The 12,811-nt window shown below is 44.1% G+C and overlaps 1 protein-coding gene across 7 annotated transcripts in view; it reads right to left on the bottom strand.

Moving 5' to 3' along the window:
- Window positions 1-12,811, bottom strand: part of arid1b (AT-rich interactive domain 1B) — a 111,794-nt gene that overhangs the window by 50,856 nt on the left and 48,127 nt on the right. For 5 of the 7 annotated variants that reach the window (XM_045720741.1, XM_045720745.1, XM_045720743.1 and 2 more), the window contains one exon: window positions 10,979-11,089. The exons of the other annotated variants lie outside the window; for them this stretch is intronic. In XM_045720741.1, coding sequence (XP_045576697.1) covers window positions 10,979-11,089 — 111 coding nt within the window. The remainder of the gene's footprint in view (window positions 1-10,978; window positions 11,090-12,811) is intronic. 7 annotated transcript variants of the gene reach the window in all.

The following is a 12,811-nucleotide window of genomic DNA, read 5'->3' on the forward strand; positions in this document are numbered from 1 at the left end:
AGTTCTGTTTTGTTGTCTTACTTCATGTTTGTTTCACAATAAAAAATATTTTGCAATTTCAAAGTGGTAGGCATGTTGTGTAAATCAAATGATACAACCCCCCCAAAAATCAATTTTAATTCCAAGTTATAAGACAACAAAATAGGAAAAAAGTCAAGGGGGGGTGAATACTTTCGCAAGCCACTGTAATCCTGGCAAAGTTGCAAAATATTCTTAGAATAGCCTAATTGACAAGTAACTCCTATGCTGTCAAGATCTCCCCTGAACACTGCATATTTTAGCCATATGTTAACCCTTATGAGTCAACCTGCGCATCACTAGTGTACAGGGTTCACAAAAGCCAAGGCTAAGAGTGTTTACTGTAGGAGCCGTAGAACAGAACACACGAGGGAGAGAGGAGAAAAACAAACCGATGGAAACCTGGAGGATACAGGGTGTACAAGGGCAACACATCAACAGAAACTCCTAGTATGGATGTATGAGTGTGTGCTTATGAAAGAGTGAACGAGAGACAGAACAAGCGAGAGAACGAGAGAGAGCGAGGGTTGACGAGACAAGAGGAGCAGAAACACATTAGTGGAAACCAAGACTGTTCACAGGGCAGACCTGGTTGTAGCTAGATATGTTTGAGTCGTGTTGGGGACAATTTTAGCTAACCCTAACCCTTTTCCTAACCTGCCACGTTAAATTCTCCTAACCCGCTGCGCAAGTTCCCCTAACCTGCTATGAAAAGTAACTTCTGCAAGTCAAAACCGACAGGCCTCCCCTGAGAGCAGTCTGAGTATCCACTAATGCAATACAGCATTAGAGGGCTGAATGCGTCACCATTTCCATCCCAGCACCCCACCACTGTTCTCTTCCGTACTCAGACTCGTCAGTAGTTTCCCCTCATCCCCACTGATCTCCATCTGGGCCAGATGCATCCCAAATGGTACCCTATTCCCTATATATTGCACTACTTTGACCAGGGCCCATAGGGACTATATAGGGAACAGGAGGCCATTTGGAACAACGACAGAGTACAGCGCGAACTCCCAATGCCTCTCATAAAGTAGATGAGAAATAATGTTTCTTTCCCCTAATGGATCTGATGATCACTCCAGGCGAGCTTACAGTTAAGGATGACTAATCAATCTCCCATCTTAAGCTGACTTCGGAGAAAGAGATGAAAGGGATAGAAGAGGCCTTTGAAGGCTCATGATGAGAGATCAGCTGAAGAACTCGGAAGACTTCTCTCACCCAGTGAACAATGCACCAAACATGGGGGAAAAGTGTAGCCTAAGCTGTTCTATTCTGGGCACCTAACGCTACGGGTTCTGTTGAAGCTCGTCCCAAATGGCACCTAATTCCCGCACTATACAGGGAATAGGACACCATTTGGGACACAACCATGGGTGAAAGTGCATCCTATGCAGTTCTTTATTCAAGACACCTCAATAACCACAGATTTGATTGATCAGAGTGTAACTAGCCAGAGGTTTATCTGAAGCGGAGGTTCATCTGCATTTTGAATGAGTGAGACTTGCTAGCCACACGCATAGAAGCCTCCAGTGTCCACCTTTCACACCATATTGACAAAACAGACTTACATCTATGCGAGCTCACTTCAAATTAAATGGCATAGAGGCCCAAATATTTTATGAGACCACACAGTGGGTAAACAGTGCACCAAAATGGCACACAGTTCCTTATATAGTCCACTACTTTTGGTCAAGGGCAATAGTGCTCTGGTCAAAAGCAGTGCCCTATATAGGGAATAGGGTGCCATTTGGACAAAATACTGGGCTACATCCCATGCGTCCACCAGTCTGTCTTTATGAAGAGGCCAGAGTAGGCATAAAGCGGGCCTGATGACATTCAGGTTGGCTGAAGGGACTAGCAAGATGCAAATGCACTTAGTGCTGAGAGACTATCAGTCACTCAGTGAGACAAGCCACTCTGTACCCTCTCCCCACTGGATTAGTGGCTACTGCTGCCCGCCTTCATAAAACAGAGAAGCACCGTGTCGGCGTCCCAAATGGCACCCTATCCCCTAATCAAAAGTAGTGCCATTTGGGACACAACCAGAGGGAAACAGAGGAGTAATTCACTTAGATCCATCTGGCCTCACTCTGCTCCCTCCCACAGAGAACCAGGTGCTGTTGCCAGACTTTTCTTCCACCATTGGTTTATACTTAGACACCACTAGTATATAAAACGATCCATAATCCTTCATCATGAGTTTTGTGGCATAGTAGGAAAGGGACGGTGCTTTTTCTTGAACAAAAAAGGCAGGTTATTGGTTTGTGGGGCAAAATGCCACCGGCTTATCACTAAAGCGGCCATGTTTAAAGTGGCTATGTAGACACCGCAATCTAGCCAAAATGACACAGTTGCTGCCTAGAAATATGTTCTATTTTATGGTCAGCGTTTCAGATTCATGCATATTTTATACCGGCAGCTCACCCACGTGACACTTCCATCATGTCTTGTGTCACTGGTCGTAACTCCTGTTGTGGGCTAGATCCACTATCCAGCTCTGTTAGTTCCAATCTACCATCTCTCCAAAAGGTGTGGCATATCTATTCCATCATGGTCATTGATGGTAATTCTCTTGTCAGGTGAACGGCGACATCAATTGTTACAGCTCTGTATGTAAACGCTTCATGACCTGTCTATTGTTATCACATGCAAAAGAGAGCATTGAGAGGTAGGAAAGCCATTCAGGCTGTGAAGCAAACTCACAGTACTACTTGCAAAACTCAGACACTACTATGACACGCGTACACACACACAGTGGTCCAGCGCTCGAGCTTGGTGCCTGAGCTGAGAATCTGAAAGCCTGCCGCGTGTGTCTGAAAACCCAGAGCAGTGCTGCGTAGGAGCTGTTCTAATACGGTATCAAAGTGACACTTCCTGGATCCTGGTTTTGTAGGCCAAGAACGAATCTCAAATTTGCATCAAAGAAATTTAAGATATTAAAATGTATACGTCTTTCCGAGTGAATTTACCTCCCATATGCCAGTTTTATAATTATTTGACGGCCAAGAAGAAGCACAAAGCCAAAAAGTTAGAGCACACATGAACTACTAATTACCACTATCTGTATAAATCTCACTTGAGACAGCCTGTCGGTCTTTAATTTATTTTTACTGCTTGGCAACGTTTAGTAAAAAAAAAAAAAAAATATATATATATATATATATATATATATATATATATATATATATATATATATATATATATATATATATATATATATATATATATAAATAAATAAATAATATAAAACAAACAGGCTGTAATTAACAGGTTCTTACCCTCCTGTGAGTCCTCAACTCGAGCAGGCACGATCCAGCATACTAACACGGCTGCAGGAGATGTAGTTCGAATTAGACTAACTGTCGGCAAAGTGTCTTACTTCTTCAGCTTCAAATATTTTAATAAAAGGCATTGAGTATGAGCAAATTTATACACAAATACAATTTTATATATCTTACATTACCTTGTTTTCGTGAATTTGATTATATAATCTTGAAGCCTAGTCAAGAGATTATGGGACACGGCCGGGAAGTATGACGTAGGAACCAGGGGTGGAAATTAACACCCGCCAAAAGCGGGTAGATTGGCGGGTAAGAATGTCTATTTCATCAGCCACGTTGGCAGGTGGTCACACAGAGCATTTGGGAACATTTTTTTTTATTTCTCTGAAGGTCACATGTAGAAGTTGGTCAAATTGACAAGAAAGGCTACCAAAGTGTGAATTTGTCCTTATGTTTCTTATCCAGTTATACCATTTTATTCACACACTTGTTTTTCAATGTTAGTTTGAGTTTGTTGCAACTCCCTGCTCCTCGGAAGGAATCACAGTCAGATTTTTTTAATCACAGACAAGCTGGTGTCCAAGTTACCACTGTAACGGCCCATCCCATAAAGGGGCAGCTGAAAATTTTTGTCGCATCTAAGGATTGTACTTGATTGAGCAGGGATCACTCCTAAAAACGGTCATTCATTAACTTTTAGGCACTTCTTATCATTAAAGATGGCCTATGCAGAAAATCACTCGCCATTTTCTGGTTGCTAAAATTCAAAACGTTTGCCTAATTTCAGTTTGTGATAAAACAAGCTAGTGTAGAGAAATACATTTACATAAGTATTCAGACCCTTTCCTCAGTACTTGTTGAAGCGCCTTTGGCAGCAATTACAGCCTAAAGTCTTCTTGGGTATGACGCTACACGCTTGGAACACCTGTACTTGGGGTGTTTCTCCCATTCTTCTCTTCTCTCCTCTCAAGCTCTGTGAAGTTGGATGGGGAGCGTCGCTGCACAGCTATTCTCAGGTCTCTCCAGTGACGTTAGATCAGGTTCAAGTCTGGGCCACTCAAGGACATTCAGAGACTTGCCCTGAAGCCACTCCCGCATTGTCTTGGCTGTGTGCTTAGGGTCGTTGTCCTGTTGGAAGGTGAACCTTTGCCCCAGTCTGAGGTTCTGAGCACTCTGGAGCAGCTTTTCATCAAGGATCTCTCTGTACTTTGCTCCGTTCATCTTTCCCTCGATCCCAACTAGTCTCCCAGTCCCTGCCGCTAAAAAACATCCCCACAGCATGATGCTGCCACCACCATGCTTCACCGTAGGGATGGTGCCAGGTTTCCTCCAGATGTGACGCTTGGGATTCAGGCTAAGGGGTTCCATCTTGGGTTCATCAGACCAAAGGAATCTTGTTTCTTATAGTCAGAGTCTTTTAGGTGCCTTTCAGCAAACTCCAAGCGGGCTGTCATGTGCCTTTTACTGAGGAGTGACTTCCATCTGGCCAAACAACCATAAAGGACTAATTGGTGGAGTGCTGCAAAGATGGTTGTCCTTCTGGAAGGTTCTCCCATCTCCACAGAGGAGCTCTGTCACAGTGACCATCGGATTCTTGGTCACCTCCCTGACCAAGGCCCTTCTCCCCCGATTGCTTAGTTTGGCTGGGTGGCCAGCTCTAGGAAGAGTCTTGGTGGTTCTAAACTTCTTCCATTTAAGAATCATGGAGGCCACTGTCTTCTTGGGGACTTCCAATGCTGCAGAAATGTTTGGGTACCCTTCCCCAGATCTGTGCCCCAACAATTCCTTCGACCTCATGGCTTGGTTTCTGCTCTGACTGGTGTGTGCCTTTCCAAATCATGTCCAATCAATTGAATTTACCACAGGTGGACTCCAATCAAGTTGTAGAAACATTTCAAGGATGAAATGGAAACACGATGCACCTGAGCTCAATTTCGAGTCTCATAGCAAAGGGTCTAAATAATTATGTAAATAAGGTATTTATTTATTTTTTGTATTTTTTATAATACATTTTGTAAAATTGTTTTTGCTTTGTCATTATGGGGTAGTGTGTAGATTGATGAGGGAAAATGTGTATTTAATCCATTTTAGAATAAGGCTGTAACGTAAAACAAATGTGGAAAAAGTGAAGGGGTCTGAATACTTTCCGAATGCACCGTACATACCAACTATGTTTGCTCACAACTCACCTTGAGATGTATTGAGGCCGAATTGAGTAAAAAAACAAACATAAAACCTATTTTTTTAAACCATCCTAAGACTTGAAGCAACCACGCCAAATCCTCAAAGCTGTCTTTTATTGTATATTTACAGAAAGCCATGTTTCTGGGCTGTGTGTGTGTCGTCGTTTTCTCTCTATTAGTGCTGTTTTATGGGGAGCCGTGATCACCCAGGCTGAGAGAGTGCCCCCCCAAATGGCCCTTATACTCCCTCCGTAGTGCACTACTTTTGACCAAAGCACTATGGGTCCTGGTCAAAAGTAACGCGCAATATAGAGAATAGGGTGCCATTTTGGGTTGCACCCAGAGCAGAGAGGCCAGACCAGCCCACGCTATGCTGTGCCTTTTGGGGGGGATTGGAAAAGATTTAAGGGTGCTGTTCAAAGCCTCGCAGTTGCCGCCTCCCTCCCAGATCCCGAAGGAGCATCCAGCATGGCCTGTTTACACCAACGCCGGAAAGCACGAGGTGGATTTGATTAGGCCTTGAAAAGAAAATGTAGATGAAACCCCAGTTGCCGAGAGAGTTTAACATCATGTGACATTTCACAGGAATTCTTCAATTAAAATGTGTGACACTTCAAAAACAAGGGGGAGCGTGGAAACACTGGTTAAAACCAGATTGTAAATAAATATCCAAGTGGAACACACGCCTCAACCCTTTCCAGAGAAATTGTTGATTTTAAATTTAACGGTTTCAACTGGTAATTTAATCAACATTGTGGCACTCCAATACCCATCATGCTCTGCATTGTGTCCAAAGTCAGCCGTATCCAATCAGAGACTTCCATTGGGAATATTGATGACATAAAAATCTGATCAACAGAAAGAAAACTAGAAGGTGGTGAAATGTTTTACTGATAAAAATACACTGGCCCAGATGATTCACTGGCAGTACAAAATGTTCTCCAAACTATATAATATACCACATTTGAGCTCAAATGCCGCAATACACAAAAATATAAACAAGCAAATCGGGGTGGGGGGGGGGGGGAACGTCAATAATAACAAATACCATAAGAAGAATAATGTGATTAGTACATCAATCAGTTGCTTTAATATGCATATTTTGGAGGGGGCTGTTTTCTCAGCCCTGTCGCCATGGCAACACCAGTGGCGGTTAACTTCAAAGGCAGCCTGAGGAGGAGTGGTAACAGCGGCAGCAGCGGGCAGAGCAGAGAGGAAGAGCGAGTGAGAGCTGAGGTACAGGCAAGCAGCGGAGTGTTGCCTCAGTACTGCGTCCCAAATGGCACACTATTCTATATGCAGTGCATTACTTTCGACCAGGGCCGACAGGGCCCTGGTCAAAAGTAGTGCACATTATACGGAATAGGATGCGAAGGGCTGGGAATTGACAGGGATCTCACAATACGATATTATCCCGATACTTAGATGCCGATACGATATGCATTTAGATTCTCACTATTGTATATGGACTGCAATTTTAAACTGCGATTTTATACTGCGATTTTATTTCAATTTTATGTTCCAGTTCATTTGGAATGTATTCAGACCCCTGGACTTTTCCCACAATTTGTTACAGCCTTATTCTAAAATCGATTAAATAAAAACAATTCCTCAGCAATATACACACACACACACACACACACACACACACACACACACACACACACACACACACACACACACACACACACACACACACACAATGACAAAGCAAAAAACGGTTTTAAGAAATGTTTGCACATTTATTAAAAATAAAAGACAGAAATACGTACATACACATTCAGACTCTTTGCAATGAGACTCAAAATTGATCTCTGATGCATCCTGTTTCCAACTTGATTGGAGTCCACCTGTGGTAAATTCAATTGACTGGACATGATTTGGAAAGGCACACACCTGTCTATATAAGGTCCCACAGTTGGCAGTGCATATCAGAGCAAAAACCAAGTCATGAGGTCGAAGGAATTGTCCGTAGAGCTCCGAGACAGGATTGTGTTGAGGCACAGATCTGGGGAAGAGTACCAAAAACATTCAGCAGCATTGAAGATCCCCAAGAGCACAGTGGCCTCCATCATTCTTAAATGGAAGAAGTTTGGAACCACCAAGACTCTTCCTAGAGCTGGCATCCCGGCCATACTGAGCAATCGGGGGAGAAGGGCCTTGGTCAGGGAGGTGACCAAGAAGCCGAAGGTCACTGTGACAGAGCTCCTGTGTGGAGATGGGAGAACCTTCCAGAAGGACAACCATCTTTGCAGCACTCCACCAATCAGGCCTTCATGGTAGTGGCCAGACAGAAGCCACTACTCAGTAAAAGGCACATGGCAGCCCGCTTGGAGTTTGCCAAAATGCACCTAAAGACTCTCAGACCATGAGAAACAAGATTATCTGGTCTGATGAAACCAAGATTGAACTCTTTAGCCTGAATGCCAAGCGTCACGTCTGAAGGAAACCTGGCATCATCCCTACGGTGAAGCATGGTGGTGGCAGCATCATGCTGTGGGGATGTTTTTCAGCAGCAGGGACTGGGAGACTAGTTAGGATCGGTGGAAAGATGAACGGCGCAAAGAACAGAGATCCTTGATTACAAAAACCTGCTCCAGAGCACTCAGGACCTCAGACTGGGGCAAAGGGTCACCTTCCAACAGGACAACGACCCTAAGCAAACAGCCAAGACAACGCAGGAGTGGCTTTGGGACGTGTCTCAATGTCCTTGAGAGGCCCAGCCAGAGCCCGGACTTGAAACCGATCAAACATCTCTGAAGAGACCTGAAAATAGCTGTGCAGCGATGCTCCCCATCCAACCTGACAGAGCTTGAGAGGATCTACAGAGAAGAATGGGAGAAACTCCCCAAATACAGGTGTGCCAAGCTTGTAGCGTCATACCCAAGAAGAATCAAGGCTGTAATCGCTGCCAAATGTACTTCAGCAAAGTACTGGGTGAAGGGTATCAATACTTAAATGTAATATAAATTCGATAAATTTCGCAAAAATGTCTACAAACCTCAATTCGATCAATTGATAGCGACAGAGTCACAGATTGTAGAAGATTGGACTTTGCTTGGGAAGCGATTTCTTTGACTCTTCGACTTTAGGTCGCAGCTCAGCTTCTGAATGTCTTCGAGACAAACCAAAGATATTCCCATGTGCAGAGTCACATCTTGCCAAGAGTGAGAGCCAGTTTCATCATAGCGCTTGGTTTTTGCAACTGCACTTGAATAAACTTAGTAAGTTCTTGAAATGTTCCGTATTGACTGACCTTCACGTCTTAAAGTAATGATGGACTGTTGTTTCTCTTCGCTTATTTGAGCTGTTCTTGCCATAATATGCACTTGCTCTTATACCAAATAGGGCTATCTTCTGAATACCACCCCACCTTCTCACAACACAACTGATTGGCTGAAACGCATTAAGGAAAGAAATTCCACAAATTAACGAGAAATGCATTTCAGGTGACTACCTCATGTAGCTGGTTGAGATTATGCCAAGAGTGTCCAAAGTAGTCATCAAGACAAAGGGTGGCTACTTTGAAGAAACTAAAATATATTTTTTGGAGTTACTACATGATTCCATGCGGTATTTCCTAGTTTTGATGTCTTCACTATTACTCTACAATGTAGAAAATAGTAAAAATAAAGTAGGTGTGTCCAAACTTTTGACAGGTACTGTAGGTATAAACAATCGCGAGTTGTAAAAAACAAAAACGAATGTTTTGCCCGTCAAATCAAGGAGAATCCCGCTCCCCCCCCAGCAAACGTTGCGCGCCCGCAGGTTGGGAACCCCTGCCATAGACAAATATGAAAGTGTGGACAGGGTCACAAATAATATTTTTCTTTAAGTTCTGAAGAATATTACTGTAATATAATACTACCAAATAATACCTGTGAGAGTCAAGGACAAGTGTGCAAGCAACTGTGGACAGTCAGTGTAAAAAAAGAAAAATCTTGGAAATTGTATTCCTTGGCGGGATTCCCTACGCCATTGTTCCGTGATGACACAGTGAGTGCTTTATAAATAGAAGGACTCTGCCTGCACACACTCTGCATGTCATCAGTCTGCCCAAAGCCGCAGGTCACGCAGCATGTCTACAACACTCAGTGGTAGGCCTCTTACGGTCCTCAGCTAACCCAACAGCTATCCACACACAGAGACAGACACACTGACTGAGACACACACCGGTTTATCAGGCGCTAAGTGCATGACTCCAATGTGAGATGATAAATAAATACTAAAATGGGTCTCCAGTCTGTGTCTCAGCTGGAGATCTTTAAAGAGCTGGCTGGCGATATGCCATCAACACAGTTGGACTCCCATGCTTTCTATTTAGAGCACAGAGAAAGAAGGGCATCTTTAAACCCTGCCTGAATGTTGCCCAAGAGAATCATGAGACCAAAACAGGATAGCACACTCTAATCAATCCAAATGACTCTTTTGAAATCGTATCCAGCGATGAGATTCCCTGCGTACACCTCGGCTGCCCGGACTGGCCTTACTTTCTTTTTGTTGCTAAAATTACTCTTAAGTTGACCTCCATAATGATTTTTTCCTCTCAGGAGCAAAAGAGGAAAAGGAGGGAGGGGGACCTATTCTAGCAATGCTTATTGGTGCAAGTCAAAACATTAACAGCTAAGCATGACCATTAGCTATGAAATGGACAGCAAAATCTACAAGTCCTGCTCTATGACACAGAAGGGGGGGTCTTGTTAAATGCATGGGAGCGATGAGGAAGAGCGCCGATTGGCTCAGGGAGCCGTGGGCCCACCCTGACTGACATTCCTGTGCTCCAATGGCGTGCCGACAGCTCAGCGGAGCACTGAAGAGCCGCAGAGGAGAGACTGCAGCAGGGAAAGAGGAGTAACGTTAAAGGGAAAAAGGGCTGAGAGCTGAGCTCCTCCATGAGAAAGCAAATAAGGCCTGAAATAAGGCCTGTGTTAGTAAAGTCAGCTTAAAAGCCACGGAGAACCAGCCCTCAGTTGGAGACTGCCATTGAACAACTAGGGATGCTTCCCAAAATGGCACCCTATTCCCTACATCGTGCACTACTTTTGAACAGAGGGACCCTTTTCAAAAGTAGTGCACTTTATATGGAAATAGGGTGTCATTTAAGACTTAGTCCAGGTTTCCAGTCACTGTGGGGGAATCTGGCCCGTGCCTCAGTAATAAGTGACAGCGGGAAGAGTGGTGTTTTACAGACTGAGTCTGATGTTGGGCCCAGTTGAAGCCTTGTGGTCTTGTTAAAGCAGTGGCAAGGACCCAAAAGGTCATGTCAGCCCAGACAAGTGTCAAGGACATGGCTCCTGCCCTGCAATAAATATGCAATGGGTGGGCTGACACACAGATTGTGTGCGTAGCTTTTCCCTCAGTATCGAGCGCCTTTTGTGGTGCTGTGCTTCGCAAGATGCCTTTCCAGTGGCTGTGAAGCAGACTTACAGCAGATTTTGCAGTGTGTATGACTGATGTTTTCTGGTGTTTTTCCATACTGTGAAGTGGACTTACAGGTAGACTGGAAGGTCTGTCCTGCTGGCTGAGGCCCATCTCCTCATGGTTGGGCTTCCCAGGGGTCATAGCAGACTGGCCCCTGTTGCCATAGCCCTCCTGTGACACATCCTATACAGACAGAGAAGGGAGGGTGGGGGGGGCGAGATCGGAGATAGGGAGGCGGCGAGAGAGCGAGCGAGACGGAGTGTGAGAAAGAGAAGAGGAGGGGGTAAGATAGAAAAGGTAAAGAGAGAGTGAGAGTTGAGGGTTTGCAGGGAGAGGGAGAAGTGAAACAGAAATTAAACTTTGGCCTAATCCATTTCTGCTGACATTTGCAATGCCCCCCAAGCCCCCCCCCCCCACTATTAAGGCATGTAATCACGCTTCTTCCTCAGTAAGCAGGACACACACACCGGGTGATCCATGCCACTCTCAAAGAACAGACAGAGAGTGGTGGTAACACTATCCCATAGTCTCCAGCACAATCGGTGTAAAGCCTGTAACTGGGTCTGGGCATGTCTAAGGACAAATCACTGGATTTAATGCCGCAAATATCATGATACTGTGTTAAAATGGTAAATACTAGGGCTGGGAATTGCCAGGGAGCTTACGATATATTATCACGATACTTAGGTGCCGATACATGTACTGATTCAATACTGAACAAAAATAAATGCAAAATGCAACAATTTTACTGAGTTACAGTTCATATAAGGAAATCAGTCAAATGAAATAAATTAATTAGCCCCTAATCTATGGATTTCACATGACTGGGCAGGGGCGCAGCCATGGGTGGGCCTGGGAGTGCATAGGCCCACCCACTTGTAAGCCAGGTCCACCCACTGGGGAAACAAGCCCAGCCAATCAGAATGAGTTTTTCCCCACAAAAGGGTTTTATTACAGACAAAAATACTCCTCAGTTTCATCAGCTGTCAGGGTGGCTGGTCTCATACGATCCCACAGGTGAAGAAGCTGGATTTGGGGGTGCTGGGCTGGCGTGGTTACATGTGGTCTGCGGTTGTGAAGCCGGTTGGACGTACTGCCAAATTCTCTAAAAAGACGTTGGAGGCAGCTTATATGGTAGAGAAATGAACATTACATTCTCTGGCAACAGCTCTGGTGGACATTCCAGCAGTCAGCATTCGAATTGCACGCTCCCTCAAAACGTGAGACATCTGTGGCATTGTATTGTGACAAAACTGCACATTTTAGAGTGGCCTTTTATTGTCCACAGCACAAGGTGCACCAGTGTAACGATCATGCTGTTTAATCAGCTTCTTGATTTGCCACACCTGTCAGGTGGATGGATTATCTTGGCAAAGGGGAAATGCTCACTTACAAGGATGTAAACAAATGTGTGCACAACACTTGAGAGAAATAAGCTTTGTGGGTATATGGAACATTTATGGGCTCTTTCATTTCAGCTCATGAAACATGGGACCAACACTTTACATGTTGCATTTATATTTTCGTTCGGTGTATATGTACAGTGCCTTCAGAAAGTATTCATACCCCTCGACTTATTCCACATTTAGTTGTTTTACAGCCTGAATTCAAAATGGATTAAATATTTTTTTTCCCATCTCAACCATCTACACACAATATACTCCATGATGACAAAGTGAAACATGTTTTTAGAAATGTTTGTAAATTTACTGAAAATGAAAAACAAAAATGTCAAATTTTTCACACCGAGTAAATACTTTGTAGATGCACCTTCGGCAGCGATTACAGGTGTGGGACATTCTGGGTAAGTCTAAGCACACCTGGATTGCGAAACATTTGCTCATTATTCTTTTCAGAATTCTTCAAACTGTGTCAAACAGGTTGTTGATCATTGGTTACTCGGCC

This window comes from Salmo salar, chromosome ssa06 (genome assembly GCF_905237065.1).
Source record: "Salmo salar chromosome ssa06, Ssal_v3.1, whole genome shotgun sequence".
Taxonomy (NCBI): domain Eukaryota; kingdom Metazoa; phylum Chordata; class Actinopteri; order Salmoniformes; family Salmonidae; genus Salmo; species Salmo salar.